This window comes from Hordeum vulgare, chromosome 1H, assembly GCF_904849725.1.
Source record: "Hordeum vulgare subsp. vulgare chromosome 1H, MorexV3_pseudomolecules_assembly, whole genome shotgun sequence".
Lineage (NCBI taxonomy): Eukaryota > Viridiplantae > Streptophyta > Magnoliopsida > Poales > Poaceae > Hordeum > Hordeum vulgare.
Window position 1 is genome coordinate 510,487,354 of NC_058518.1, and position 12,834 is coordinate 510,500,187.

Below are 12,834 nucleotides of genomic sequence, written 5' to 3' on the forward strand. Positions count from 1 at the left end.
TATAGGATATACATGCACTTATAAAATTGATAAACATCAAAAGTACACGAAGGTTTATTTTAATGAATATTAATAGTTTTTTTTAGGTTTCATCTATTGCATATGATGGCTATGCATATATGCTTTTTAAAATATACTTAATTTGTAAACGTGTCCTCCTCAGTGCCGAACGACACCACGGCGATGATGCCTGAGTGTGATCTTAGGTGTGCGACATCAATTTGACGAGTCAAAATAGAAATTCGGTTAAAAAAATCTTAACTATCCGTTGCAACACAAGGTTATATGTGCTATTTAGACAAACACATTCAATTAGGTTGCTACCACCCCGCATGGCCCGTCCCATCCCAGCTCAATAGAAGCCCTCCCGTATGGCCCAGCCCATCCCAGCCCAATAGAAGCCCTGAAGGCAGACCAAAACCCTCGTCCTCGACCACTCTCCCCACCCTATTCCACCGCCCCCCTTCCTCCCGCCACCACACCAACCTCGCCGCCGGCCTCACCCCCGTCCTCCCGCCACCGGAGCGCGCCACCCACCAGCGTCTACAGAACCAGAACCAGAACCCCTCGCCTTCCGCGCGCCCTCGTCTTCTCGGCCGCGATGATCTCCGCCATGTCCTGGGTGCCGAGGGGCGCCGCCAAGAGCGTCCCCATCGAGGCGGAGCCGCCCACCAAGGAGGAGATCGAGGAGGCCATGAAGAAAATCGCCCTCGGCAGAGAGTAAGCCCCCCCTCTCTTCCTCCCCCTTCCTCGCCGCGCCGCTGCGTTCTAGTAGAATGAAAGTGCGGTGCTTTCTTGCAGGGCCGGGAGCGACGCCGACGACGCCGACGGGGACGAGGACGACGACGCCGTTATGGAGGTCGACGGCGCCGAGGACGAGGAGGTCGACGAGGTCGCCCAGGCCAAGGCCGCCGCCAAGGCGCTCGGGACCAAGAGCAGCTCCGGCTCCGGCGCCGTCGGCGAGGTTACTGACGGGCTGGCCGAGCTCAACATGGACGCCTACGACGAGGAGGAGGATGGTAGGCGCTCGCGCTCCCCCCTGACTGACCCCTCCCCTGCAGGTCTTGTGTGACTGACTAATACTCTTGTGCTTTGGTCAGGGCTCGAGCTTTTCAGCACCGGGTTGGGGGACTTGTACTACAAAAGCAACGAGGAGGACCCCTATATCATCAAGAACGACGACGATGTGAGTATGCTTTCTCTTGCCTTGATAGAAATATGCTACTAGTATTCGCTATGGCGATTGAGGTGAATGACCCCCGTTCGCTGCCTTATTAGGATGATGGCGAGGACGACGATGAGGAGATTGAGGACATGACTATCAAACCTACCGATATAGTGATTGTTTGTGCTCATAACGAGGATGAATTCAATTCTCTCCAGGCAAGTGTTGAGTACCATTTCCTTATTGCATCTTGTAAAAATGATGCCGTGGTTCAGGCTTAATGCTGGTTCTATTGAGTAAATTTGTCCTCAGATTGATGAATGCAGTCATACAGAATATACTTAGTTCATATTAGTCCATATCCTACTCTGTGCCTCTCGTTGCTGGATGTTACCGACTCATATAGCCTCAGTTTTTTTGTTGGACTGCATGAAGGTGTGACCAGTGTCTGTTATGTATGGCAGGTTAGTATAGTGGAAGAACTGGAGGATGGGGATCCTAATATGTTTGTGCACCATGAGGTCCCTCTCTCAGATTTTCCACTCTGCACGGCTTGGATGGATTTTAACCGTCAGGATGGCGAACAGAAAGGTAAAATTGTGGTGTCACTTGAGTTTTGACAAATAAAGAGTGCCAAATTGTTTCTGCAGAAGAAAGCTACTCCCTCCGTTCCTAAATATTTATCTGTTTAGAGATTTCAGTACGGACTACATACGATGTATATAGACATAATTTAGAGTGTAAGTTCACTCATTTTGCTCCGTATGTAGTCTGTAGTTGAATCCTTATTTAGGAACGGAGGGAGTGTATGCTAAGGCTTTACTCTATTCCTCGTCTTGTGTTGCAGGAAATTTCATAGCTGTTGGCACCATGGATCCTACAATTGAAGTATGGAACTTGGATGTTGTAAGTTTTCAGAAACACACAAGACTATCATTTGTTATTGTCATGAATTGCTTTGCTTCAAAGAATTTATTCTGTTTTGTGAACTTCGATGTTATTTAACAGGTCGACGAGGTCGAACCACATTTTGTGCTAGGAGGAGTATCAAAAAAGAAGAAAAAGGCTAAGGGGAAAAAAGTATGCTACTAATATTTCATTGTTGAGTTACATTGAAGTTTTTCTTCTCGTGACTCCTTTTCTTGCTCTATTGCAAAGTCTCACTCGACACCCCCCTCCCCCCCCAACCATGTAGCTTACTAGCTTTGTATCCCCCTAAATGTGCTGAAATGGCTGATTTAGATCGAGGCTAACTCCACCTAAACAGAAGGCACATGAAGCGAGGTTGAATTGATCTATTTGATTGTTCATTGCTAAGTATGTTACACAGGTCCTAGTAGGTTCTGTAAGTTAAGGTGCAGACTGGGTTACTTTATAGCTGTCAAATTGACTATGTTGGTGCAAAATGTTGCTGATTGGATGAGGGTACAATGTGTCTAGAACAAATGTCGGTACTATGTTTTCATGATATTATGATTCACATATGCCTGTGCACACACAGGTGAGAATTCATTCCTTTCTTAAAACCTTAGCTACATTATTCACACCGCATGCCATGTGCAGGGAAAAACATACAAGAAGGGCAGCCATAGAAGTTCTGTGCTTGGTCTTGCATGGAACACGGTGGTGAGGTGCGTTTTGGTTTCAGCTTAAGCGATTGCATCTCCCGCTCTCTCTTCACTTATTGCCCCCTGCTAATGATTCCTTTACTTCAGGAATGCTCTAGCGAGTGCAAGTGCAGACAAAACTGTGAAAGTTTGGGACATGAGTGCTGGTAAATGTTTAGTCACATTGCAACATCATGATGACAAGGTAATGGTGGATGCTACATTCTTCTTATTGATTTGTATATATATTGGCCCGAAAGATTATGATGGCATATCAAGTTAATTTTCCTTCTGCCCAACGCGTAGGTTCAATCAGTTGCCTGGAGGTCACCTGAAGTTCTTCTTAGTGGATCTTTTGATAGAACAATTGCCATGGTAATGGATGTCCTTGGCCATCCTGTGAATTATTCTCCTGCAATTTCTGCTGCTGCTTATTACGTATTCTGGTTATTTGTCACATGACCAGATTGTATTAGCATGCTGAACTCTAGCATGTCAGCAAATAATAATCTTCTTCGCTTGTGTAATTGAGCTGTGGATACTAGCCAGTTTTGGATCAGCAGCCACTAATTAAAGGCGATCATACTAGTTATATAACATGTTGCTTCTGGGAGTTCTGGGAGTTCACCTTCATAGGTGAAGACGATAATTCGATTTGCCATTCTTGTGTAGCAGCCTGTTGCGTTACCATAGATATTTTGAGATGGACTTCAGTGTTTATTTGACATTACTTTTGAGAAGGTTGTTGCTTATTTTTATATGTTTTGTACTTACATCCACTAAACTTATTTTGGTAACATTTTACAGACAGATATGAAAGACAGTGGACAATGTTGCCATAAATGGCCTGTCGAAGCAGATGTAGAGAGCTTAGTTTGTGATCCACACAATGAACACTCCTTTGTGGTAAGTGATTTCGTTGTATTTTACGGTTCAACTCAATTATCTGTCGTTTCATAGAACAATTGGAAATCTCTGACAGACAAAAACTTTCTGCTGAACTTTAGTGAAGTTTCCATTAGAAACAGTATGATTGAAATCCAGATGAATATAGTTCTTCTCTTTCATGAAGCAAGTCTATAGTTCACATCTTTGGATCCCTGCAGTTAATTATTTAAGGCTATTCTAAGTCATTGTCTCAGAATGAATTTGTATTTGTGATTTTCTTTTTGGTGCATGTGTTATATACTCGATGGTATGATAATGTGGCAGCTGGGTCTTGCAGGTTAGTCTTGAAAATGGGATGGTTCAAGCGTTCGATATTCGGACAGCTTCATCAAATTCGAATCCTGGACAGCCGATGTTTACTCTGCATGCACACGAAAAGGCCGTTTCTTCCATATCCTTTGCCCCTTCGACCCCCAATGTATGTTACATTTTCAAATCAGTGTGCTAAATAAAAGAAAGAGAGATGCGGCAGCCACATAAACCGAATTACTGATGCTGACCCTTCTTTTCTGCAGTTTCTTGCAACAGGTTCAACTGATAAAATGGTGCGTTTAACTGTTTATTAACTTTGTGCTGAAGAAGCTATTGGCACTCGTGGTATTGATCCAACCAGTTGCTAACATATCTATATATAAACACAGGTGAAGCTCTGGGATCTGTCCAACAACCAGCCTTCATGCATCTCTTCGCTGAATCCTAAGCTTGTACGTACTCTGGCTGAATTCCTCCCTTGTCCATCTTTATAATGAAAGAATTACTGCAATGTGGAGCTATGTTCTGTTCCAGGGAGCTATACCATATTGCTCATCCATCTCCTTTCTTGTTTCCAGGGAGCTATATTCTCGGTGTCGTTTTCGAACGACAACCCCTTCCTGTTAGCGTGTGGAGGATCGAAGGGCAAACTGAAGGTAAGCAGCATGTCCTCTATACGTTGTCTGTCGAAGCTTCCATGTGTGGCTCTTCCACTGACAGGAGCTCTTCTTGCGTGTTTGGCAGGTCTGGAACACGCTGTCGGAACCCGCAGTCGCGAACAAATTTGCAAAGGGACGGCAAAATGCGCCAGCTGTGCGAAACGAATCCCCCACAGAATGATGGGCTCGAGCTGTTTCTGGCTATGTGTTAGGATAGATTTTCCGTTTCAGTTTTGATACTGGGTGAAATGTAACAGGAGCATGGATTTATTTATATGTGCTACAACCAAACGACAGCAGAAATGGATCTGTGGCGAGAGTTTGCAGTTTATCATATTCCGTTTTATATTTGGACTTAGAAAAGGGAAGTCAAGTTGGCGAAAATTCAATTCGGCTCCCGGGTATACGTGCTCCTGCGTGTGGAAATAATTTTTGAAATGTAAAAAAAATCCCAACAAAACATTTATGTGTTCAGTCACATCCCAATGCTACCTTCAAATTTATAGGCAAAAAGGTTAAGCAATTTTTCCTGGCAAAAAATAAAAATAAAAATTGAACACCAAATGTTACCCTCAATTTGTTTTTTTTTTTTATCGATGAAACATTATTGCTTGGGACATTATCATAAACATTTAAAAAAAAACTCTGAATATTTTTAAGCTTTTTACATATTTTCTGAACTTGCTGTTCATGGGGATGTAAATGCTCCAGGGAGCTGAAACGCCTCCCTCGTCAAGTTAGCTGTCAAGTTAGCTGTTTTATACTTGCTCTGTTTTTAAAATGTATGTATTAGTTTTCAGAGAAGTCTAACTTTTCTGTTTTATAGAGTAAATTATAAATAACCATAATAGCAAATTATTTCATGGAGTGCTAGAAAATAGCCCGTAGTGTTAGGTGTCTAGCACAAAAGTTGAGTACAAATCTTTGGCAAATGCCACCATCGAAATTATTTGGTTAGAACCATTGCTTGAACAATTGGGAATTAAGCTACACTGCATCCCACGTTTATGGTGTAGAAATTATTTGGTCGGAATCATTTCTTGAATAACTGGGAATTAAGCAACACCTCATCTCATGTTTATGGTGTGGCAGTTTGGGAACAACTTATCTTTCAGCTAGTTCCGTCTTTCGTGCGAGAACAAAACATACTAAGTTTGATTTTCACTTCGTATGAGAAAAGGTTGCAGAAAAGAAATTGAAGATACGGTTCATTTCTACCAAAGACCAAGTAATAGATGGCTTCACCAAAGCTCAGTCAGTCAAGATGTTTGAAGAATTTAAGAGCAATCTTAACTTGGAGTAGTTTAGATTAAAGAAAGGTGTTAGACTATAGTTTTTTTCCCTTATGTTCTCCAACACAGTCCATGTAATCTCAACTAATACTTGTGAGCCATGCAGGGGTGTTCCTGCATCAATCAATAAATATCACATTTCTTCTACGGAGGGGTAAGAACGTTTCCAATCTTATAATACACTTCATACATCATACTCTCGAGCCCATCCCTTCCCTTCGTGCAAACAATGATGCATCTAAGCCACCATCGCCGTGCTCTTTGCCCTACTGGTCTTCGCCGCAGCGTTGCAGCAGTCTGAGGTGAGGGTCCAGCCCATCGCCATTGCCCTAGATCCCGTTATGCTCTCGCTCTTTGGATCGCTCACTCCCTGGGGATTGCCTCAGATCCCAGGCATGCTACATACCCACCTTCTCTTCAAGCCCGCCTCCACCGAACGAGTGCCTAACACCGTTGACCGCGGATGGATGTGTGAATTAGGTTGGAAGCGTTGAACCCTTTGCTCGGGCCGCATATGTATACATATTGGGTAAACCTTGGAGTACAAGAAAGAGATCGATGATCTCAGGAGTTCGGTTACAGAGGGAGAGGAAGAAGAGATAGAATAGGATATAAGTTTAAACAAATATCCTCTATCCTATACATATTCTAACACTCCCCCTCAATCTAAACCTCATGAACTTCTGCCAAGGTTGAGATTGTAGATGAACTCATCAAACCCAGATTTTTGGATTTCGTTTTGTGTTTTTTATCGGCCCTGGACGAAATTGACGAAATTCGTTTTTTCGGATTTTTTTTCGGAAAATTCCGGACGAAAAGCACATATCAAAATTTGAATTTTGGGACGAAAAATGAACGAAATTTGCCCAAAAAATTGAAATACAACAGACCACAAAATGAGCAAAACATTCTCATAAAAATCAAGCAGTAGAATCAAATCATTACACACCAGCAGATTAACACTTCAATGGTTTAGGTAGTATCATAGTCCATCAACTGAGAGAGCAGCAACCATTGAAAAAGCAACATGAAAGTTTAGATTAACATGCGACTTAATATTGGGATACTGGGCAGTCAAATGAACAAGCATAACGGTTCAGAATTACAATCCACATTAAATTTAACATGGCATTCATCAAATATGCCGACCCCAAAATACGAACATAAAGTTCAATTCGGACTTGCTGTTCTTCACTTCGGACTTCCTGTTCGTCCACCCGTTAGTCTTCAACTTCCTAGTCTTGCAGCACCAACTGAAACAACATATAATATCATATGGACAAAAGGATAGTGAATTATACAAACATCACAAGAATCTGAATCAAGAACAGTATGTGGAAGGAACTAAGCGGCACATAACAAACATCACAAGAATCTGAATCAACAAATAACAAACAAGATCAATAGGACAAAACCTGAAACAATATAATGTGGAAGGAACTAACTAGCAGTTTCTACTAGTTTCAGACCATGTTTCGACATGTGCGCACAAACTGATAAGTCGACATGCTACCTAGTATTTCCATTCAACTACTTTTACTTTTCAAACAAGTTCCAAAGTCCTAATAAAACCCATCATAGGATCCAAATCTCAGATGTTTGCAAAAATATAAGAAGACAAGAAACCTGAATTTGCAGAAACTAGATTTTGCAAAAATATGAACCTGAATTTTGTTCACAGGTTATTTAAAAACATCTATTATGATTTTGCAAAAACAGTACATATAATATCATATAGACTAAAGGATTGTGAATTATACAAACATCACAAGTAGATGGCAGCCCAATTGAAACAACATCGCATGTTTATGACAGAATAAAAGAAAGAGCATAAATGGAAAATTATTGATGACAGCACAAAAACTTACTTGTCAATTGTAAAGGCTTGTGACCTCCTTGACCTTCTTGGCTTGCCTAACCCGCTCAGATCTACGGTTCACCAAACTACCATCACTTGATACCTCATCATTGTTTCCAACTTGGCTTGGTAAATCCTTCTCAAGTTGCATTGCCGGATCTCCTCCATCAGACTGACTTGCACCATCATCATGGCTATCATCGTCATCATCGATTTCCAGCTCCTCATTCTCTTCATCATCATCCTCACTATCATTGTAGTCGTCCTCTTCTTCCTCTACCCTCTTCCTTTTCTTGCCATTGTCCATCCTTCCAAGATGAGATACTTTCTTACTTGAGTTAAGCAAACGTATTTGCTCAAACACGACACTCGCAGCATCAACTCCATCCAAGATTACGTGCTCATCATTCTCATTCAGCCATTCCATCATAGGATTTGTTGCATCAAACATGGTTGTATCCATCATCATTGCACATGCATCAACTTCCTTCTGCATATGATTCTCTCTCACTGGGTCTTGATCTTCTTCAACACGTATCTTCAAGGTGTGAAAACAAAATTAGTCACTGACAATGATGTGCCTAGTAAACAACAGCGTATGGGTGAATCATGGCACAAGGCAAACCCATTTCATACCTTCAAGTTGTAGCGCACAGATACAAGCTTATGCAGCTTGCCATATAGAAGACGGTTTCTTTGCTTCGTATGGACCAACGCAAAAGCACTCCAATTTCTCTCACAACCACTTGACGAAACACACTGTGATACGATCCTCAAGGCACACTTCTGCAGATTAGGAACTTCCCCTCCAAATTGGAACCACCACTCAGCTGCAAGTCAAAACAGAATTAACATAGTCAGATGAACGGAGTTGCAAAACTGAAGTAATGGAAAATATTACAAGTGCAGTATTGTAACTTACTTGGTGACATTTTCTCTGCAGAAGAACGTGCTAACCTTTGGCCAAACCTTCCACGACATTCCCTATAAGTGCTGACTTCATCAATGGCTAAAACAGCGGTCTCAGGGTCTGCTATCTTCTCAATGGCATCTGTTAGTGCAGAAGCATAGTCCGTAATGTTGCTCATGTTGATCTGATAATGTGTGTAAGGATCAAGGACAGCAGCTACATAGGAGAAGGAAGACCAAAATAAGTTAAACCCATGAAAAGAGAGCAGCATAATACAAATTTAGTTAGTTTTGTAACTACCTGCAACCAATAGTGTGCCTTCTTGCATAGCATCGATCCTCTTGGACACCTTGCTCATGACTCTATGAAACATCTGTGACCCACCACCAAGATGACTTTCCAACTTTTGTATGGCTGCCATCATACTCTTCTTGAATCCAGATAGAGTGCATCTCTTTTGTGTATCAGCATATCTAAGGGCTTTGTAGAGTGGCTCTAGCATAGCAAGAACCCACTCTAAAGCTGCCCACCACATACTACTAGATAGCAACTCTTCAGCAAACACATAATCAGCAGTATTGTTCCAAATACTTCCCTTCCAATCATCAGACACCATCCATTTCCTAAACTCATCTTTCTTACAATGAAAACTCTCCAGGAACATGAACACCGTTCCAAACCGGGTCGCATTCGGTTTTATGAGTTCACCACCAATGTTCTTTTTCATGCTATCATGCAGGTTATTGTGATTATAGAAAAATCTACAGATCTGCTTAGCACTTTTAACTATCACGTCAACCTCACGAAACTTAGCAACATCCTTAAGCATGAGGTTAATAGTGTGAGCAGCACATGGCTGCCAAACAATATGACTAAACTCTGGTTGTTCTACCAGAGTTTTACATGCTTTCTTGTAATTTGACCCATTATCAGTTACAATTTGAACAACATTCTCAGATCCTATCTCTTCCACAACAACCTTTTTGATCTCTCTATAGATAAAATCTGCCAATTAAATAGAAATAGCAGATTTTCAACTCTAAATGTACCATGATATCAAGTAAAAAACAGAATAAAGCATAATATAAAGATATAGCGATGAATAAACAGAAATAGCTGATTTTCAACTCTAAATGCACCATGATATCAAGTAAAAAACAGAATAAAGCATAATATACAGATATAGCAATGAATAAACATAAATAATTAGCATAATATACAGAAACATTAGAAAACTAACCTGCAGTCTGAGTTTGACCTGAAGCGTCGATAGATTTATGAAAGAACATCCGTGCATTGCAATACACCATGAAATTGATGAGACACATACCGGTAGGCCCTGTCCATGAGTCACACATCACAGTTACACCATAGTTCCTCCAATCTTGCTTGAAAATGTTCAGCCACTGTTCAACTTCTTCATAATTTTTGTCCAAATATATCCCATCAATCTGCTTAGCAGTTGGAACAGGAGCTGGTCCAAGGTTTTGAGTTATCTTGACTGCCGCTCGAAAATAGGGACAATTTGCTTTCAGCCCAGCAATGTCATTAGCATGAAAAAACTTTGCCCAAGCTTGCCCAAGAACATCTTCTAACTCAGGATTCAAAGCAGTGCTGATCTTTGGCTGCATTGATACTTTGTTACCCGATAATTCCTTGTCAAAGTATGCTGTGATGCTTTGCTTCCCAAGAGACACACGAACACCACTCCCACTCCCACGCCTCCTCTCAACTGCACGAGAGACATTCTTGTCTCTTAGGGACTCCCGAAGCACGGTCTGAATCTGTTCATCATCATCTTCAATATTTATCACCCCTTCTCCATGGTACAGCCCTTCCATGATATCCCGTTCCAAGCGAAGTCTACGATTTTTCTTTTCCCTCTTCTTCTGCCTTGCATCATCCCGGGAGTCCCTCATTGCAGCACGCACATTTCTTGGAACATTGGGGCACTCCCTCACTTCACCAGGTATACCTCCAAGGTGCTCCCTAAAGCGGGTTGCACCTCCTCCTCTACTGATTAGGGAGCAGTACCGACAATTAAATCCTCCACCAAACTTGGGGCCATGGTTCCAGATATAATAGATGTCATTGCTTACAAGCCCTATATATAAAAAATTGAAACAACATGTTAGCAATGCATCATAGTATATAGCTACAACAGAATAAACAATATTTCTACTCTAAATGCGTCATAATACGAAATAAAAATGAGTAAGCAATAAAAAACAATGAACAAGGACAGTAACAAGAATTATCACAATTTTTACAACAGAATAAACAACATTTCATTTTTCTCTAAATGCATAACAACATCAAGTAAAAAGATAACAAGACATAGCAAACAGAATTGGCACAATTTTAACTATAAACAGAATTAGCACAATTTTTATTTAAATGTTTCAGAATATCAAGTAAAAGAGAATAAGGCATAAAACAAAATTAACCATGAGTATACAGATTTTTAAAAATCCTCTCTAAAAGCATCATAATATTCATAGAAAAACAACAGCAGAACAATTAATAGAATGTAGACCTTTCCAAGTTGTCTCCCTTCCATTGTCAGGGTTGCCATTACCCCTCCTTCTGGCTTCATCGCTGCTCACCCTATTAAGATACGGTGCACTTCCATCACCTACAGATTAAAGCATGACCTAAAGATCAACTTTATTTGCCATCATTCAGAAATTTTAAATCACAAGGCGTGCTGCACCTCATCTGTCCACAGCTCAATGGCATCACGCCCTGCATATATGCTTAACCAAAGGAAATATCAGATATGTATCTACATGCTTAACCAAATCTTAGTGCAAGGAAATATGCACATATGCTTAACCAAAGGAAATATGCAAGGGGGCTTTCGACTCAAATGTCGTCGTGCTAATCAACTAGTTTCTGCACAGAAGAATTTTCTTCTCTTAGCTTGCATCTTGCCTAAATGGGTAGTTAGCCATCTACCTTATTGTTTCAGCATTTTTTATTTAATCAGTAGTTTTTTTTCTGCGAATTTCTATTTCCTAGTTGCTTACTCTAAGGCAAAGTTTCATGCTTCCTTCTTCTCTAAATCCTTTATATGTACATACATGCTCATTCCGGTCGTATTTTCGTAAACAAAAACTCAAAAGCCAAAAAAGAAAGGGCCTTCAAAACAAGAGGCATATAATGGGGCATCTCGTATGCAATTGTTATTAAATACTTCTAGTAACTAAGGTGGCAAGACCTCTAGCACCCCTACCATTGTTTGGGAACAACTGCTCCTAAAATGCTAATTAAGCAACCACCACGAAAAGTCTAGCCTTGTCAATGGGGATCACTGATATTTCACAGCCTTTCCATTTGACTTCTGAAAGCTTCCAAAAAAAAGGGCCACCAGCTCAATTTTCTAGCCAACCTTAATGTTTGCTAGTAGTTGGGTGGTGACAACTGTGTTATGGGAACAAGAAAAGGCCACCACCCAAAAGTTCTTCCTGGACACAATATGGTTGATGTGCTCGATTCTCTTGACTACATGCTTAACCAAAGGAAATATGCAGATATGTATCTACAGGATTACACAGACAATACCTTGTCCAGCTTGCCATATGTTGCTACACCAGTCGAGCCGGTCGACGCCGGAGCCTCCACCTGCAACCTGGTCGGCACGGCCACTCTCCATGGAGCGCTGGGAAGAGGGTAACATGCAGATGGGAAGAGGCGGCGCTGCACCTGCACGGCTGCACCACGCCTCCGCCTTGCTCGCTCCACTCCTGTTGCACACTGGTGGATGGGAAGAGGCGGGGCTGCACCTGCACCGCGCCTCCGCCTCGCTCGTTGCACGGGAGTTGCCTGCAGCCGCCGTTCAGTGGGATGGAGAAGGGGAAACTAAAATTTAGGGTTAGGAGCAGATGAATTTGTGCTTTTATATCAATGGGAGGTATCTGTGGGCTGTACTTCACCACGGGCCGGGCTGTGTATTCAAAAATGGCCGAATTTTTTGGGCCGGAACGCACACATACCGGGCCAGAACGAAATGGACGAAATTCGTTGAGAAACCGTTTTTTTCGGACGAAATCCAAAATTCTGATCAAACCTCCTCATAGTGAGTGGTTTTGTGAATCCATCAGCAAGTTGATCTCCTGTAGGAATGAACCGAATCTCGAAAAG

At 41.7% G+C, this 12,834-nt stretch overlaps 1 protein-coding gene and 1 pseudogene across 1 annotated transcript; one reads left to right on the forward strand and one right to left on the reverse strand.

The window, feature by feature from the left end:
• Nucleotides 1–450: 450 nt before the first annotated feature.
• Nucleotides 451–4,962, forward strand: LOC123452161 (periodic tryptophan protein 1 homolog). The gene is made up of 16 exons (XM_045128765.1): nt 451–720; nt 802–1,019; nt 1,101–1,186; nt 1,279–1,383; nt 1,630–1,756; nt 2,013–2,071; nt 2,174–2,245; nt 2,729–2,796; nt 2,881–2,977; nt 3,079–3,147; nt 3,580–3,678; nt 3,998–4,138; nt 4,236–4,265; nt 4,362–4,424; nt 4,551–4,628; nt 4,717–4,962. The coding sequence occupies exons 1-16, from the start codon at nt 602–604 to the stop codon at nt 4,810–4,812; spliced, it is 1,527 nt and encodes a 508-aa protein (XP_044984700.1). The 5' UTR covers nt 451–601; the 3' UTR covers nt 4,813–4,962.
• A 3,592-nt stretch (nt 4,963–8,554) lies between these two features.
• Nucleotides 8,555–12,346, reverse strand: LOC123402880 (annotated as a pseudogene).
• Nucleotides 12,347–12,834: the final 488 nt, after the last annotated feature.